Raw genomic sequence first — 20,882 nt, forward strand, 5'->3', positions numbered from 1 at the left:
AAACGAGAACTCATTTAGTTTTAACTTTTAAGTATATATTATAAAATATAGCATAAAATTATCATGTATACATATTTCTGTATAATAGGTTTATAGTGCATCAGCTACGCATAGTCCTGTATGTGGTTTTTAAAATAAAAATGTTTATACATCTATCACCCAAAACCATTTTCGACATTGTTAATCGTTTAAGCCTTATTCTATAATATATACACAATAAGCGTAAGAGTTAATACATGAATTGTTCGTATACATTTTATACAACGGTATATAACGTCATTGTAGACTATCGTCGTGTGGTGACGTACTGAATAAGAAGTACTTAATGGTTTTTATAATAACACGGTGTGTTTAGCTTTACATCGACGACAGTATTGAAGGAATATAATATTCACGGTCACAATATTATTTTTTATGCGGTATATTATATAATAGATGATTATTTTAAAGGTAATCACTGATTTTCTCTGCAAATATTAATGTTTTAAGACATTTTTATCATTTTTATTGCTATAATTTTTCAATTTTTACAGGGTTTATCCAGTATATAAATGTTAGATCCGTTTAAAGTCGAGGACCTGCATTTAGTGGATTAACTCTCCGTAACTCGTCTACATTTAAAATATTTATAAAATATACCTATTAGTATGTATATATATATATTATAATTTATAACTACTTAATCAGGTACCCGTTCGAAATTTTATTTTATACATTATACTCTGCTTTGGAATTTAATATGAAAAATGTATTGTTACTGTCATTTCAAAGAAGTAAAAACTTTAAAAAAAATTTCCTTTTCAATAGTGTTTTTTTTCATAATGTTTTTACATTTTGGAGAATAAATATTTCCGTAAATGTCAACACTATAGGAGAAAACGAATATTGACCTTTAAAAGAATCCTATTGTAAATTACATACTATATATGTATAGGTACGCGACCGCATGGGCTGAACGAATCAATGGTAAAAATATGTGATATTATTGTGTGTATCGCGTCTGCTCGTAAAATGTGATGTTTCGACAAGAAAACAACTTATACGCGTACCCGTAAGGTGTATCGTATAGGTATCGGTGCAACAGTGTACAATACGCGTTTGTCTGTCATATAGTTTATTTTTTCGTCTTTTGCTGCTCTTAATACGCCCTCACAACAGGATCGCTCTCAGCCACCCTAAAACGTGGGTCTTCGATGTCGACGACGTCCCTTTGTTGAGTACACGCGCATGTTGTAATAATAGTACTCGAAGCCGAAGATTTATCGGTCCGGTCGTCTATCGTCTCTACGTGACAATAAGGTCAATATTATCGTTCCTACCGTCGTCATTGAGTGGCGCCGTTCACATTATAATAATATAGTCGCAGAAATACCGTCTAAAAAAGAGTAGGTTCATACCACCTACACAGTATAGGTATTTTCCACTGCACTGCTGGAATATCTATTTGTGTAATTGTGACTCAAATTTATAAAAACGGTAAAATTTTATTTTTTTTTATCGAATAAGATTACTGCCACGTTACGAGTTATTACCTAAGTTTAAATTCCCAACTGATTTCAACTTATTTTAACAGCGTATCTCTATGTTTTTAAAAACAATATACTAAATGGATCGAACAACACATTTTTAAATTGTTTATAAGAGATATTGACAATACAATACCATTATTAAATTTTATTATGACAGTAATAATTATAGATATAATTATAATTATTATCATATTTTATCAGTCTTTATTTATCAGACCTTATACTTGGTATAAGGTCTATGTTATTTATATTTTTGACTTATCACAGCAACGAATTTTTATTTACGAACTATAATTTTTTTGTTTATTTGATTTTTATTAATAATGTACGTCGTTATTAAAAATAAGAAAATCAAACTTTTAAAATTACATAGATGAAAAATAGTTAAAAAAAATATAATTTTTTTTACTCAATCATTTTCTTTTTCCGCGTACTTAAATGATGGGGAAAGAAAAAAACACTAGAGTGTTAACTATTAAATGCATCGTACTTGTATATATCAACCGATTTTGTAACGTGAAATTCAAACGACCCACCCTATACCTATATAGTTTTATATTTTATTATTTCATATTCATGCCTGAAAAAGCGCTGTGGTCGACGGTTATTTGCTTGCAAAAACAGACATTTGTCCTTTTTGTGTTTTTTCATTCGTTCTGAAATTACCGTTTTACACAGTATGATGGCAAAAACAGCTATTTTATTTCCTTACACGGTTTTATTTCGTTACATATTATTGCATTTTAGCCGGTTTCGTAACGTTACGATATTATTAATTAGTACATAGAACCGGCGTGTAGCTATAATTATATTCATAATATTATCGCGCTGATAAACTATGAATGAACTATGGAAATGTAATAATATATTACAATTTGGCTAATCATCGGTTATTTTTTCATACTTACTCCTTAGTACTTTTTTATTATTAATCGTATGGTAATTAATTAGACATGTTTAATATTTTTCTTTCCTCAACACCATATACAATCGATGTTTGATCGTTTAGAAATAGAATAACGACCATAAATTTATTGATACATTATATTATATACACATTCGTATATTATGTATCAAAATAGCACTTAATAAAATTATTGAATGCTTCATTTAATGATTTATTTAAAGAGATCGACAATACTACAAGTGCCACATTATATAATATATTCTTACACGTGGTACCTACTAAAATACTTACGTACGCGTTTAATAGTAATATTATACCGCCTAATAGATAATTTGTGTTTTTCAACAGTTGGGCGTTTAAAAACGTCGTCGTTAATGCTTTGGTATATGTATCGTATCGTTTCATAATATTATATAGAACGATAAACTATTCGTCGAGTGCCTACTTGATAGTAATAATATCATAACATTATTGCGTCCATTCTTTTCCACCAGTGAGGCTGAATCACCAAAATTACGAGTTCATATTCCAAAATAATATCGATCACTGTGGGAGAGGTTTGTGGCACATAATAGACATATAGTAAAACGATATATATGTGATTCGACAACAAACTGCGGTTGAGTATGTAACTATCGTGTACGATACATTATTATTATTATTATTATTATTGTATATCTCGATTATCCATGTTATGATTAAATTGTTCCTTGGGATAAAAATCCGAAGAAAAACCGTGCAAAATGTCCGAAAAAGTTTTTAAAAAGTTACAACATTTTTATGCATCAAAAAATTTAATTTAATTTACACAAATTCTATTTATTTCTATTAGTAATAACTGTTATAATGTGATGACTAGGGTAGCCCTCGTAGGGTAACCTATTTGTGGTTGATCGTTAACACTGTTAACAGATTTTATTTTGTCGCTGTTCGGTCGTCGTCGGCGCTTTAGATAAAAGATAATTGCATAAAGTTCGGCTGTAGCTGGACACGGAACTGTCAACGCCGGTGAGTCTCGACGGTAATGTACGACGACTGCAGCTTATATATAAAATATTAAAACGAGCGATGCTGGATCGAAATCGTGGATTGACCAGAGGAGATACGCAGAAAATATATCATTATATAAAAATCTGTGGATATAGTTCACTTTAATGTTATATTACCCTACTAATGGCGTTATTGTAAAGTTTATATTATATCATGCATGCGTATAGAGGTACCATTACGATGACTCGTGTCCGTCCTGTACTGTCCTTGTATGGGTCACATGTGCCCTCTCAACCTTATCTCCCACCTCCACACGCCGTGTGCAACTACTTACATATCCGTTATAAGGCAAGGTATATCGTTTATGTTTATATTATATATATGTATAAATATAATTTTTCCGTCTGTCACGTATTTCTTCCATCTGTTACTATACCTCCCTGCCCCCCTCCAAACTCAAAGTCCTGCGAAGTCTGGTCCTTCCCACCGCCTTACAAGTTGCGGGATGAAGAAATGATCGCCGTCTTGCACGGTTATAAGCAGCTGTATACCTATTACCTACGTATAGAAATCGCAGGTAAGCTTATGTTATGTACTGCGATACTATATAGTATTGTGGTACTTGGTATGCGCGGTATACACACGCGAGTTCATTCTCACGAATAGACGTTGTTATATTGACTGTCCGCCCGCCGGAGACCACCATATACGGACCAACGTGTTTAACCATTGGTAATCTGCGACTACGAGAAAAAAATGTCCGGTAAACACGCGATAAATTTCTGAAGTGAGCGGCCGGAGTACATAGTATTATATGCTTGGAAACCTGCAGTATACTAGTACCCGGGTGTATAAGTATACTATATATAGCTAGAACTGCGGCTCCATGGTATAATCCATACGTTTTTCGATTTTGGTTGAGCTTTATTTTATGGTGTGTATGAAAAACGGTTCCGACATGAATGTTTCAAAGAATTCGCCCGTGTGTTATTTGTATATTAAATCTCAGGCGATGAACCTTTATGACACGTTGGCCAAGTTTTAATGGCACGTAAAATAATTTTATATCAATGTTAAATTTTACATTTATGAAAAAAATTATTTATTATTCCTTAACAGATAATGAAGTTACTTACTATTTAATGTTAAAAGTTTGAAACTTACTTGAAATTTGACTCATACCATGACTATAATATACACTCCGTATTCGCGCCAACATACAGTTGTGAAAGTTTATTTTCAAGTTTTCCACAGCGAATGTTATAAAATCAAAATAGAGGAATAAAACATTAATGAGGTGAAGTTAATGTTGTTTATCGTGTTTCATTAAAACAAACAATATGTACAACTGATTTTAAAAATATTACTGATTTTTTTTAAAAACCTTGATCACGTCGAGAAAAAATGTTTATAGATATGTATATAACAGCGTATAACTGGCACTTGTATTTTTTTTTTTTTTAATTGATTACAACACTTTGACACATGACCCGAAAATGGTTTGCCGCCCCTAATATTTAGGTACAGTGTACCTGGTGCACACACACACACACACACACACACACACACACACACACACACACACACACACACACACAACACATATATCAAAATCGATAAGCAGACCTCAATTCGTGTTTACACACATAATACCAGTGTATCACGAATTCGTCATGGACTATAACGTCGTTCTATTTTCCTTATATTGAGGTTTTAAAATATTTATCTTGCTGCCTATATATAGCGATGCTTTCGTATATCTTATGCGCGTATACACAATACACATCAAGGATGCCGTTGTGGTGGTAGTGTTTGGATAATATGATAGCCCATGACATTATGAATCCCTTTACTCGTTAAACATGAGACGGACTTATATACTCGTAGTTATATAACGGCGGCAATGTTATATGTGTATATTATTATGTATTTACGTACCTATATTAATATCATTTCGACGGCACAGAGACACATTTACGAGATAACTGTGTACACGAGTTCCCTGGATATTAAATAAATATATTTTGTATAAGCGTACTAATTATTTCTGGTTCAGTTTTGAGCGGGATGTGCTGTACCCACGTATATGGCGGTACGCCCATACGACGTCTACATTTCAAACGATATTATTATAATTACGTACCTATAGAAATGAAAATATGTGACCGACTTTTGGGTTATTCGGTTGCTCACACAACTCTTTTGAAAGTGGTAAAGGGTCTCGGCCGATGTCCCTAAAATATGAGAGGTGGTGATGTCAAAGGTGACCTATCCGTACTTTGTTGCCTATAAAAAAAGACCACCTCAAACAAAACCCCATATCTTCTAAAACTTCAATAATACCTTTTAAAGAATTATTTCATCATTAACTGACATCACGGACATTATATCGGCCCCCTGACCCACCGAGTCGCATCGTCTGCTCGCGATTTACTTTGTTTAGTGTTGTTTCTGACCTTTTTTTCTTATTGCTCGGCTTCTAGGGGTCGTAGCTTGATGTCAAGTAGCCTTTGACCTTTATCGAGAATTGGGTTACCAGAAAAAAAAAAAATGTTTAAATTGATAAAAAAAAAGTGCATGCCATTGCTGTATAGCGTTCGGCCGGGTATCATTATTATAACTTATGAATATATTGCACATAAATCGTGTAGGAGGTACCTGTAGTACATTACCTGTATATTGTATAATAACGTAGTCACCGGTACGGCGCGATTTATCGCTCCTCGATATACGATAGTGGTTATAATGGTCATAATAATATTATGTCCCCTCCGCGACGGTATCCGTCTGAATAATGAACGAGACGCGCAATAACTAATATTATTAATACGATATATTTTAACCATAGAGAGAGAGAGAGAGAGTAGAGAAACACGACCAAAGTCGAATTGTTATAATTCACAATTATTTATTTATTACAATAATAATAAGTGTCTGCTCGGCGCGCGTTCTGCCCACTGCAGTGGCGGCAACGAGAGCTAGTGCAGCGCGAGCATAAATATATCGACCATTGTTATTTCGATGCGCGTCTGCAGCCGACTGCAACTCGATGTCGTTAGTTTTACATTAGTGGCTCGGGACAAAAATCCTCATCTATGGTCATCGTAATAATAGTAATAACAATAAACACAGTACTTCAGCTATAATATAATATAATAGATGTGCTGTATGCCCAACAACAGTGCAGTGACATGCTTCGGCTGGTCATAATTATTATTGTACGTTATACGTCGTAATAGCGAATAAGTATAGTAATAGTATGACAGTCATCGTGCGGTAGGTTACGCGAAACAGTTCGACGGTGACGTTATGATGTCGGCGATGACGACTCCACAATATAATTTAATATCATATTAAATATATTTTATTCCGCGATTGGTTTTGCATAATAAATGTGAAAAAAAAATGTTTTGTTGTTTGTTTGTATTGTTTTGTTTAATATGAATTTAGCGCGCTAAATATTCATTAAAATCCGTTCGTCACTTTATGTGTTAGAGAATTTTCAGCAAATCGTCTTCGCGGTCGCTAATCTTCCAAAACATTTTACCGGCTTTGCATGTGATCATCTCCTCGTGAAGGACAAAAACCGTCGACGCAATAATATTATCGTTTTGCTCCAGTTCTACTACAATTTAACGCCTGTAACATGCATATTCCGTCGTCTACACACACACATATAATATATATTAATAAAATAACTTATAATTATAAAAAAAAAATGGTGCAAAGAAATTTTTCAGCTTTTTAACACGATTGTAGGCTTTGGTATAGTGTTTGTGGTAATTCATGAAACCAATTATTATTGTACACCGCTGTCTCCGATTTTTCATGCTTTTTTTCCGAAAAAACGTTTGAAACCATAAAATATTATAATATAAATCCATGCAGACAATGGAATTGGTTATAAATTTATAAATTTTAATAATATGTACTGCGTACATTAAACCAGCGCCACAACTACGTGTAGGTATTATTTAATCGGCGGGGGTCCAAACATATAAGTCAACAAATAATTTAAATCAAAACCACAGTTGTCCCAGATCAGTAGATTAAATCATAATAGTATGTTTTATTTGAAATCAAATCGATGGGACCGAGCTGGTGCTAACCTCAAGTTGTACCTACATGGAACCCCCGGTAGCTAAGACACTGAATTAAACGTACCTACCTCCTGTTCGAACCGGACGACCGCACATATTACACGAAAAACACCAACTGTTCGACATCAAACGTTTTAGAGTGTATACGGCAATATATTTTACGTTCCAAGAAGTTTCGAAACGACTGACTGTTTTTCATGGCCTTTCAAGGCTTTTTTATTCCAGCTAATCGCACTGTTTATGTGATTTTGAAAACAGGTTTTGATTTCACTTATTATCTTTATTTTATCTATTTAGAATTTAGATCATACCAAAACATTTTACCAGATTTGAACTTGGTGTTTATCAACATTTTCTTTCAACGTTTACAAAACTACCAAGTATATTCAGTAGTGAATTATGTACGTTTTTTTTAGATAAATAATTGAAAAAAGGTATTCGTGTATGTGATCTTATTACTTAAACATATTAAGATGTTCAAATCCGCGCGTTTTCAATATGAAAATTGGATTGGTATGTTGAAATGAAAATTTATCAATTTAACCTGTAATTATAATATATATTTAGCATTTATATTTTGCCTGTATATATATAGAACACTTTACAAATGATGCATTTCGAATCCCCTTCGGGTATTTTACTGTGACACACCGCTGCTCAGTCCTTGTTATGATGTATAATTATTAAACGGTGCGATGACCGAACGATACATGTAATTATTTACCTACCGTTGCACCACTGCTGTCTGTTTGTGCAGACGATACGCTCTCGTCGACCGTGTAATCAAGACAAGACAGTCACGCCCATTTCATATTATGCGTAATATATTTTTTATAATCATGCGACCGGTCGTCGTCGTCTTCGACGATCATTAATTGTGTTTCGAAGATCGCGCGTCTTTGCAGTTCCCCTGTATTGCCCCGCCGAGAATGTGGTTATTCAAAGTAGCCCCCCGTCGTGTGTTAGAGGGGTTGTTGGTTAAGTATATACGACTCGACTATAAATTATATTATTACCACACGAGTAAAACGCACCAACCCGTGAAGAGAATGCCATAGTTTGTTTTTTTGATAATTATCCTGCTGTGGGTGCCTGCTGCATAGTTATACTTGCATTACTCTAAGTATATTTTGTGGATGGAAATTGTATTGAAACTGAAATTACGAATAATTATTGGTGTTTAAAGTGACGTGATTTGGTTTGAATGTTACAAACAAACTATTTTTTGTGTTACAATGGATATTAAATGTATTGACTCATTTGATACAAAATGTGTGTACAGGAAGTCAACATATTTTTTTGTTTTCTAAGACAATTATTGACGAACAATAAGTCATACCTAAACTAATTATTGTTAAAATTGATGGTCATTATCACTGTTGATATTATTTGTCTAGGTATTAATATATACTATTGGATATTAGACATGCATAATTGAATATTTATAAATTTGAATACTTTTATGTGGCAAAAGTTACATTTGAAACACTCCAATTAACCAAAAAACTGACAATTAGACAATCTGACGTTATTGTTCTGAAGTATTTTACAGTAAAATATATTTGGTACGTGACTTATTTAGGATTTTATCAAGGGAGGGATATACGTTGGCAAACATATCATTTCTTCGACGGAGTGGGGAGGGGGTGTACACTAACAATCACCACTGCAGTTTCTCAAAAATGTTGAGAATTTTTATACTTATTATCAGTAAGTACACATATAAATTTATAAGACAGAGAAAACCATAAAAATATGGTATCAAATTTTGGTATATAATATAATACAACCAGATCATCGTAAAACGCGCAGACCGCTCTCCAATTATTTTTCCGCACAATATAATATTAATAATGTGGTTTGTTGACTTGTCGCCATGGTGTTTTTTTAGTTTGAATTATTATTAAACGTATATTATATATATATATATAAAGATACTCATAAAATAGTGGGTATATTAAAATCAGCAACCATGGGTAACTTATTCAGACATATAATAATATATATATATTGTAATGTTCACGTGCCCGATGGTCTTGGAAAGTCGATTTCGCCCTGTAATATTAATAATATAAACTGAATAGAGATACACACTTTTTGCTCAGACGATAACAACCGAGCATGTTCGTATAACCAGATATCTACATTGGATTCCGATGCGGCTTTTTTTTTTCAAATGGACCGTGTTCTCGGGGTTGGTTATCGGTATTTATATTACCTATACAACAGTGTTCAGACAATATATTAATAAGTAATGACGTTATCTATGTATGAGTTGCATTTGACTAAAAAAAAAAAGGAAATAAACCATCGGTTTCTATTGTTGCAGGTAGGTAGCTGGTACTCTTTATTTTACTGGCGTTATCGCCCAGGGAGTCTGTAGCTGGACGTCGGGCCGTATTTATCTCGATTTCGACGTATTTTTTTTAATAAAATAAAAATATATGATATACGATGTTTTGACGATGACGTGTCACAATCGACGGTTATTTATTTTCAATCTAATAATATGTCGACGGCCGCCAGTACGTCTGCAATGGCTGTACAGTAAGTTATCTGAAGGGGTAAGTGAACTTGGGATTTTTAAATGGTCGGATTTTGTTTAACGACAATGAATATAAAAACAATTCGATTTTATCGTCGCGCAACAACTGTTATATTATAATATATAAGATGGACGACTTTTATCATGATATACATTTTGAATTCGGTTCAAATGCGATTCGACGGTGCAGCAGTGTAGATTATTTTTACCGCCAAGAATATCGCCCGAAATCGTTTTTAAATTTTAATTTTATCGTCGAATGCCAGCTAATACGTTTCCGAATAATCAAAACTATATTATACATTCGCTTTAATATAATCTTCTTTACTATATGCGCCATGTTTCTCGTTTTTTGACGATTTCAATTTAGATAATAAATTATTGTCCACGCCAATGTCTTAATACAAAATAACATTAGGTATATACTAATATACTGTATACGCGTTTATCTCGATATCGTCATTTAATATTATAACGGTCGGTGTCGCGTCGCAGTACACCTATACGCCTGCGTTTCCCATCATATGAATTATATATTGTGTATTGTATAAATTTCAATTTTTTACTGCCCGCTCGTGCATAATAGTGTATATTTAACGGGCGTGCCGTTTTATTATCCGGTCGCGTCGGTTTTCGAGCGATAACAGTTTTTATTCGTCCGGTAATAATTAAAATATTATTATTTTTTTATATACGTACGCGGACGACACGAAATCGGAGCAACGGTCGCATCTCGCCGTATACATTTCCACGTCACAGCGCGTCGTAATTGTGGCGCCATTATAACGTTATACCGTATACATTATTATCGTAATATATTACAGCAAATATCGTGTTATCGTGTATAGTAGGTACACGATTAAATGATTTCGACATGAAATTCATAAAACTCCGCCGCGTGAAAAATCAACGGAGCGCGCGTTTTACTACACATACAATCTCCGCGTGACGACTTTCGAATGATACTGCATTCGGCGTGAAAACTATACAATTTACATACATCGGTGATTACCGATATTTCTAATTCGGGAACCATCATAAACTAGTCACCCGAGAGAGTTTTTTTTCCGGTATGATATATGAGCGGCCATTTCAATGATCAATTTGAATGCGCCAGCAGTCAGGTGTTCGTTAGCCTTTATAATTCCAGTACATTTGTCGTTTATCGTATTATTTATATCGTATATTATGTAGGTACACAGGTATTATTTGTTAAGTTTAAACATTTCAAATGTCGTAACAACTTATTTTGTTTGTGATAATCTAATAAGTCGTGATCGATGTGTACAAATTAATATTTATTATAGTAACAACGGAAAAAAGTGTTTCGTTTATAATGACATAGCAGTGTCGATTAATTGAAATTAGTAAAATAAATAATACTTCTTGTCTTCCTATTAACAATAATTTTATTGGAAAATTTGTTTACAATATACATTTGTATATTATTCATACGCACTCGGAATAATTGAGTAAAGACAATTATTGACTTGTTATTTCATCCTTAAAAAAAATTATATCTGCCTCACACCAAACAACGAAATAATTCACGCTCAAATGGGCTATGATAATTTAAGGGTAAAAAAAGGTACCTGTGTTAAACGGGTGTCGCCCTTAAATTAGATAGATATTCAATTTTTCACGATAATACGGGGGTTGATATATAATTATGGTATTTATAAATAATAATTAGTTGACTATATCTTCAGTAAAGGGAGAACGATCACCTGCAGGTTAATCACCAACTAGTCAACTACACTACGTTTGGTATACATCGCCATATAGAGAACATTTCCGAAAATTTATATTTGAATAGGTTAATAGAATTATTGCGCTGCCGCCGAAAATATTATATAATATTCGTGCTATATATTGTTGCCCTCTAGTCGTACATTTTTACCGGTCGACCCGCGAAAAACGGTTTATTGAAAAATATCCCCCTCGAATAGTCGCTAAACCGTATTATTTCACTGCGCACGCCGCCCACCACCGTTCTTTATTATTTTAGTCAACGGCGTGATCTGACGCGGGCGAGGTTTACGGGCTAAAAGTTTTTTCATTATTACAATTTATACCGCGCCGCCAATGCTTATGAAAAGTCACTGCGGTTTGGACGCGGCGGCGAGACGCCCAACAATAATTTACGCGGTGCCAGTTTTCGTTCTTTCGAAAGTGGAAAAATTTATACTTTAGAAACACGCCAAGCGACAACATGTTTGTAACGGTTATGGTTATTTTACGTCGAATTTATGTGCCATCGTGAAACGAAAATGTGCGTATTAGGTACACATATATATGTGATTGTATTATGTATGTATAATAAAAATAATAACGAATCGAGGCCGATTGAAATTGGATTTCCGTCGATATATTTTGAGTGCTTACCGTTTACCATTATCTCGGAATAAAGTATAACGCGCGTGCAATAAAAATAAAAGTATACATTATTGTGTGCTTACTATTTCTTTTTACGCATTTAATCGAATAAAAACCTTTGAATGACTTTTAAAAGTTTTTGCAGTTCAGCGATAGAGCGGGCGGTACGACGATATTCACCCGGTTTCTCGTGTACCTATACCTATATATACCTATACTACGCGGGGTGATTTACCAAGAATGCTCACACACCCCTCTTATTGTTTAATAATAATGCACTTGTTCAAATTCAGATTCGTGGAATTTTTAAAGACTCCCATACTTTCAGGTGCTATAAAGAGTTTTGTACCATTTACGAAGTCTCCCGCGGTGATACTGAACTTTTTTTTCGATGAGAACCGCACTATTTTACTGTACATTATTAAACAAATGGTATTTTAAAAACTATTGATGCGTCTTAATTTTTTTTATATAAATTCTAACGTGTATATGTATAGTTGTACTTGAATTATTTAACTTTATGCACTATGAATTTTAATACGCCTTTCCTATAGCTTTGGGTCAAACATAAAATATGCATTATAATTTATACGAATACATATTATGATAGCACGGAACTTACATAACTAAATAATATCTCCTGTACAGTAATTGGACCGATCCTGTACACTGTTACCATAATATAATATATATAATATCGTTTACCTATATGTTATTATTACTATTATTATTATTAATCTTATTACTGTGACAATCTAATCTCACATCATTCCTGCAGGAAAAAAACCCGTTTTTTATTGTTGTATCAACAATATTATTCATACACCGAAAACGCCGAGACTAAAGGTAATATTATATTACGAGTATATATATATCTAGTTAACATGAACGAGACCCATCATATAAAAAGAGTTGTTTACCGTACGGGGACCGGAGTTTGAAATCCTAACGAAACGTAACGTTCTCCTAATTCCTGTACATATACGTGCGTACTTATATGTATAATGTTTTATATTTGGACCCCGTGTGACCCTAATTGAATTTTATTAACGAGGGATAACAATTTTTTTGTACGTTTTTCGCCGGCTTGTAAACAGTAAAATGTCGCTGTTATTATATAGGCGCGTCTGGTAGGTATACTTACTAAATAGGTACATATATATATATACGAAAATACTCTCGCCTTGCAGTAGCGATAGCGGTACTTAAAAGTTCTTAATTTCCGCCCGTGTCTCGATACAGCTGCAAACACGTAGGTACGACAACAGATTAAGATTATAATAATGTATGCCACAATATATACATTTTCAATGTATAAACTCGTTTATCGAAATATTCCACTCGTGTTTTTATTATTCAAGTCGTTATGTTATAATATGTTTCAACGACATGGCACGCGGTTTCCATAAATATATGATATCAATAGGTAATGCCTATGTGCTGTGTATTTCGATGATTCGATTGCGGCGTGTAATTTAATACAATAGTAATATAATGTATTCGAATCTAATACGAGTGTGTTATAATTAAATAATATCAAACTTATATAATAAAAATCAAGTGTTGACAAAATAAAAAATAAAAACAAACATTTTGAATCATAGGATATGAAAATCAGTAAATAATTATTTTACAGACAGTATTATATCCTATAAAACTACTATTGAATATTGATCATATTGCTATTATATATAAATATATGTACTTATATTATATGTATATTATAAATCTATGTAATATGCATATATTATACTATGTACTTATAAGTCTGTTGATATTTGTTTTTGGTCTGAAAGAAAAATATATTTCCATCAGATTATAAAATATTGACGGTAGAAATAAAATTATATTGAATGTTATATTGCATCAAGTACATATCACATTTTTTTTTTATATAACATTTGGTTTTATACACTCAGTATTACAAGATATTTGGTTGTATAAACAGTGTAACACTATATTATATCGGTGCCACAACATTCACCCCGATATACTGAGGACATGTACATATAAATTTAGCGCTACTGGCTTAAATTTTGTCGGCGACTCGACAGTTTATGTTTTTTATACGTGCGATAACTTGATTTGTGCGTGTTGATTACGCGCTCCGAAATATATACGTGTATATAAAATATAAAAAACACTCGTTAGGGGTGTTTGAAAAAATAAAACCGTACGCGTTATACACTGTAAGTCTTCTGTCGTCGTATATATTATGTATAACGTGCACACACACACATACACACATACACATACATATTATATGTCAATCAAATAAATCGTCAAGTCGTCGGATTCCGACGACGACGGTTTGGTCGATATACGGACGAGCGAAGTGGTCGGGTCGTTTGACATAATTTAGGTTAAAGCCAGCGTTTCATATCATTTATAAATATTATAATGTGAGTTCTGACTCGCTTTCTTTGCAGTGTAGTCCATACTATTATATTATATACGATCTATTCATTAATAATAATTATATGTGTATCGTGAAGACGAAAATATAGTATATACGCGATACACGCTAGATTGAACGTCCGACGCCGTTAATTGGGGCCACTCGATTTGGGACTTCGCGCGTCTTGTTTACAATCTCGATATAATAAACAGCTTCGATTGTACCATTTTTTTTTTGTACCTCGCCCATTGGAGGCTTATTAAAACTATACCTTTGTGATTATATTACGGTGTGTGTGTGTGTGTGTGTGTGTGTATGCACTGTAAAATGGGTTATGATCGTAGTGTTTATATATATATAGGTACAGACACGCCCATCTCCGACTCGGATATTATTATAATAATATTATGTAATATATGCATAAAACGCGCGCGTATAAACGTAGAAAACATCAATGAAATGATATATAAATTATTAGCTCTCGATTTATTACGGTGCCGCGGATACGAGTGGTTCTCATTAAAAAAAAAAAATTAAAATATACGTGTACACTCAGTTACTCACCGGTTAATATACATGTATACATACGTATATATATATATATATATATTATAATATACGATAAAATGTGTTTGTATATTATATTATGTGCGGTGGAAGATAAAAAAAAAAAAATAGTATTTATTAATGGTAACGTAAACGTATTGTACGCTAACTGCAGTGGGTCGAATGTGCGTGCGTGCATCTCGTCGCCGTCGTATGTGTCGTACACGAGTATGTGTACGTTGCGCGCGTGTGGGAAGTCGTCCTGGCCCACTGGTTCTCTCAATGAACTTTATTGACGGCGGCGACGGCTCGGCCATTCGTGTCGGGTACGCGTCAATGAACGCACCGCAGTCGCCAGTCGCGGTCGTCGTCGTCGTCATAGTCGCGGTCGCAGTCGCAGTCGTAATTCTTCGCAATCGGTGGTTTTTCGTTTCGCGCGGTCGCGTCGTGCGTTTATTTTATTATATCGTTCACTATATCGTCCGACGACGACTTTTTAATGTATAATATTATATAAACAATAAAACCGCCTGTGTGTGTTTGTGCGCGTGTGTACGTGTGTGTAACAGTTATCACTGTTCGACATGATAACCAAGAGCGGAATCGGCGGAGGAGCACGTCGCCCGCTGAAGAGCGGTAGCAGGGCAGGCCATCCGAGGCCAGTCAGCGGTCTAAGTTTCAGCGTTCTCGGTACGTCGTTATCGTCCACTGTACACGGTGTATAATGTTATGATGTTCAACATGCACCGTGGTACAAAATATATTATCACGTACCATACAACTATAGGGTTAAGACGTCCATGAATTTAAAAACTAATAAACGCGTGCAAACATCGAAGTATGCCCTTAAAACAATCAAACATGACATAATAAAATTCAATGAAAGATTGTTGTTTTACTCTTCATTTAATTCTAAAAAAAAAAAAAACCAAGTCGATATATCGGTTACAGTTATATGAATATACATATACACACACCTATCTGCCCGAGGGATTTTCAGGGTTTGAGTGGTTTGACTTTGAAGGCGAAAACACCTATATAGCATGTGTGCTTTCGCCGAAATGTTAACCTTGACCGCGGTATAGCGCGCCGCCGCTGTACAGGGGAAACGATGTATATAGTTTATATTATTTTTTTTTCGCATCGATCGCATGTTGTTATAGCTACGTCCGTGTCGTCGTACAATACGGTAGATAATATTATAATATATCGACGATAGTACATTACACAAGGTGTACTGTAAGAACATATAGTTATATTATTATGTACCTATTAACTCGGTGTACAATATTGTCAAATCCTTGACGAACCTGCACATTGCGGCGCGATAAAATATGATTATAAGACAGAAACGCGGATCGACGAAAAAGAATGTTTTTCGTCCGTTCGCGTTCGGCGGAATCTACGAAAAAATTCATATATTACGTAATATCACGCCGGTGAAAACATACGCACTACACGTGTTTGTATATATATATATATATGATGTGTATGTGCGCCGTGCGCGCGCGAAACTAGTTCTCGTCACAGCCAGACAAGATCATCCGTCGCATACTCGCATCGGTCGAATCGTTCATTCCGAAGTCACACCGCGTGCTACATCGTATTATACAGACAACCACCATAAAACATACGTGTATTCATTAATTCACTAATTCAGCGTTTGGTAACATAATAGGTTATGTATAGACATACTCGTTACTCTACGACGATCATGTACTATAACTCCATAGTGATTTAAGTATTTTTTTCATCGTACATGTTTTATGTCATATTTTGATTTTAAATTCTAACTGTCATAAGAAAAATGAAAAAAAAACGTAAGCAATTTTGTATATAATATATATATATATATATATTGAGTTTTATATATTATATATTTTGAAACTTAAATTCCATATTATTTTAAAATACTGCTGATCAGATAAATTGTAGATATACATTTGGTATAAAAGATAAAAATCTCGTAAATATGTAATTCTATACTCTTATTCGAAATGCATTATTTTTTAGTTATATCTACATGACAAAATAATATTATGTGACGTGCCTTACGTATAAATAACACGTATTTTTTTTGTACAAGTAACGTAGAAGTGATTCCAATTACGTTTTACTCTGTAACGCTTAATTAATGACGACAAGACAGATGTGCGTAACTATTTAATATTCGTATAATATTATTATGTAGATACGCCGCAATGGCGTTTGCCCGTCTATACCGATTTTCACGTATACATATAACTATCGATCTCTAAATCCCTTGCAATGAACAATTATACAATTTTATTCGTTCCTGTTTTTCAGCCGGACTATGTATATACCTGAGTGGCTAAGTCTATATGTTAATACGTATATGCGTGGCTGTAGCTGCAGTGTCTATATAATGTGCGTGTGGTGTTTAGTGTGTATGTTTATATCTGCGGATGTTTTTTAAATAATTGCCGAAACGCCTCTGGGGCAGTTCGAAATTTCGGATCTGTTTTTTATTGCTGCGCGTCCCGAAAACGATTTATGACTGTACGCGAGAAGACGACGGACCATATGTGACGACGTCGCCGCTCCCACATCGCGCGCTGTTACTCATACTACGGTCCGGGTATCTATATGTGTATAATATGTAGGCAGAGTCGCGTGTATATACAATCATTTTTTTACGCATACACATCTTCGTACATCTCCCCTCCCGCCGTTTGAGGCAAGTGCGCAAGTCGCGGCCAAACCGTTTCAGTTTTCGGAGTGTTTATATATGTTGAAGTAATCGTTTTTCGTACGATTGATTTTTTTATATTTTATAAAAAGGGCGAAAGGAATAAAAAAAAACCCACTTCCGATAAATGCAGCCGTTGTTCGTCCCGGGGCTGCGGATTATACGTGGTAAAGGCGCGTGGGAAACCGTCTGCGACTGTGGGAACGATTATACGTCGGCGGGAGAGAGGGGGCGGCGTCCTTACGGCTGCAGTAGGTATATATGGTATATATATATATATATATATACACACTATACACAACCTTATACATTATGCGGCTCTGCCATTGAGTGGTTGTGGTAGTCCGGTTCTCCAAAATGCAAAATGCCCGTCGTACAAAGCCGGGTTTCTACTATACTGTTTATTATGTATGTAACATTGAATATATTTAACTTTTAGGTACCTAACGCGTGTTACCGACATTTTGTTATCAGCATATTAAATATACCGCCCGGAACACGACACTATGTAGTGGAAATCCGGCTTTTAACGCGCGGAAATTACTGCGGTAACGTTATCGATAATAAAATACCGACCGTTGACTTCGCGGTGCACTGATAATAATATATGGACAGATTTAGGTGAAAAACGTGCAGTGGCGGTCGTGATAATTTATTATTTTATTTTGTGGAGGGGAGGAATTAAATGAGTATCGTCGAACTAGACAGTCGGACGGGACGACGATTTTCGTACGCCCACACGACTCGGCCAAAACCGGTGTTAATAAGTATAGTGTATAAAAACCGGATTCGAGAGGTTGTTCAAAAGTCGTCTGTCCGTCCATCACTTCGCCGGCACCATAGTCGTGAATGAACTCCTCTACAGTATTTTTGTTATTGTTGTTGTTTTCACTTGATGTGACTGATTACGGTGTACTCGGACAGTCACGCGTAAAGACTACGACCATTGCGATAGAAAATATTATTATAATAACGCCGCCGTCGTGTGTATAATCAGGTGGTATTATATTGCACACGCGCGCGGATCTACTAGTTGGTTTAATATAATAGAGGTGCGAAAACTGTTTATTCGTTCTGACAACGCGCGCTTTCTAAAATAATAATAATAATAATAATAACTATAGACCATAGTAATAATAAATTATATTTGTTGCAAAAAAGAAAATCGGTAATAGGTCACCAGAGGGTAGTTTTTGCTGAGAGGTGCTTTACGACGAGCGAAAATCTCATTGACATTGTCGCCGTATAGTCTGTTTTAGCGTATATTAATATATTGACGATGTTCTTGTATACGTGGAAAATCATCATATGATAACGGTTTGGTTTTTTCGTTTTGCAGATTTGGCCGCTATTCGGAAGCTGTTGGAAGAAGGTGATGGAGACGAGACGTGCCCCAGCTGCGGCATGCCTTTCGACAAGGGCAAAAAGAGGAAGCTCATCGACTCTTGCGGACATGAACGCTGTTACGCGTGTATGTTCCGCAACGAGGGCTGTCCGCTTTGCGCCTCGGCGGTGGCGGCGGCCTCCGAAGACTGCCCGACGAAAGGTACGGTATACTCGATTTTACCATATTTTTTATATATATTATACGACTATTGTATTATGATTGATTGTTGTCCATATTTTATTTCATATTTGTTTAGTAATGTAGCTAGACGACATGTTTTTCGTAATCACGATGTAGTATAAACGGTCAACACGACTAATATGTTTAAATGTATTAATTGAAGCTTTTTTTTTTATGAAAATGATATCGGCTTTATTTGTTTATCCATGATATACTTTCATTCTTTTCAATGGTAATTTTTATTCTTCATCGGTCAGAAAGTTTCCATTGTCGTTAACGAATTACTTATTTATTCTTTCACGGATATGTTGTGGAGAGGTCTTTTTTGTTTTTCTTTCTTTAATTTAAATTTCTATTCATCATTAATTAAACGACCACTTTTTAACAGATTTTTACTAATTTATTTTAACGTATATTATCCCTCTTCGTCTGGAAATAGGATTGTGACTTTGATTCTTAAAATATCGACTGAATTTAAGAAAGACTGCATTTAATAAAGTTTATCCACTTTAAAAGTTCAAAGAATAGAAATAAAAAAACAACCACCAATAACCATTCAAAGTATACACCGGATGTTTCAAACGACCTCTTTGGGGAAACCGTTTAAATGAAATCATGGTTAGGAATTTTATAATTTCGTAAAGTACTTTGTTTTTATTTTTCGTAAGTATAATTCAATATAATAAAAAAAATAGCCATATATTGTACTGCAGGGGTACCCCTTCACAATAATAACATCATTTAATCGATTATATCAAATTTAATTTTGCAAAAATTAAATAATATGGCAAAGTAACACAGTAATAACTATTAATATTACAATAATGACTACTGCAATAGTCATTGGCTTTAGTCTTAACCAAACCCTCGTTTTTAACACATCCAAAATATAACTTTACGTTTATCGTATATAAATTTGATCTGCGAATAAAAAAAATAAAAAAATTCCCAACTATAGAAAATAAAATATTTATGTCATGGTAAATGTTATAGTTAGTAGGTGTATATATGAAAATGATGCAAGACATATTATATTATAAAAAAACGTTTTTGATTGCTTTGACATTATTATCATTATTATTATTAATTATTATTATTAGGAAGTAGTAAAATTAAGAGTTGCGAACGCATGATTACTTTAATAATACACGTATTAAAACTTTCGCAGCGAACAAAGTTTTGTTTATATTTTGTTTTAACAGTGTATAAAATAC

General features: G+C 34.1%; 1 protein-coding gene across 1 annotated transcript in view; it reads left to right on the forward strand.

The window, feature by feature from the left end:
- LOC132919647 (protein TANC2) overlaps window positions 1-20,882 on the forward strand; it is a 184,670-nt gene that overhangs the window by 152,576 nt on the left and 11,212 nt on the right. Inside the window, 1 exon segment of the mRNA XM_060981405.1 lies at window positions 19,441-19,647. Coding sequence (XP_060837388.1) covers window positions 19,441-19,647 — 207 coding nt within the window.

Source organism: Rhopalosiphum padi, chromosome 1 (assembly GCF_020882245.1).
Source record: "Rhopalosiphum padi isolate XX-2018 chromosome 1, ASM2088224v1, whole genome shotgun sequence".
Classification (NCBI taxonomy): Eukaryota; Metazoa; Arthropoda; class Insecta; order Hemiptera; family Aphididae; genus Rhopalosiphum; species Rhopalosiphum padi.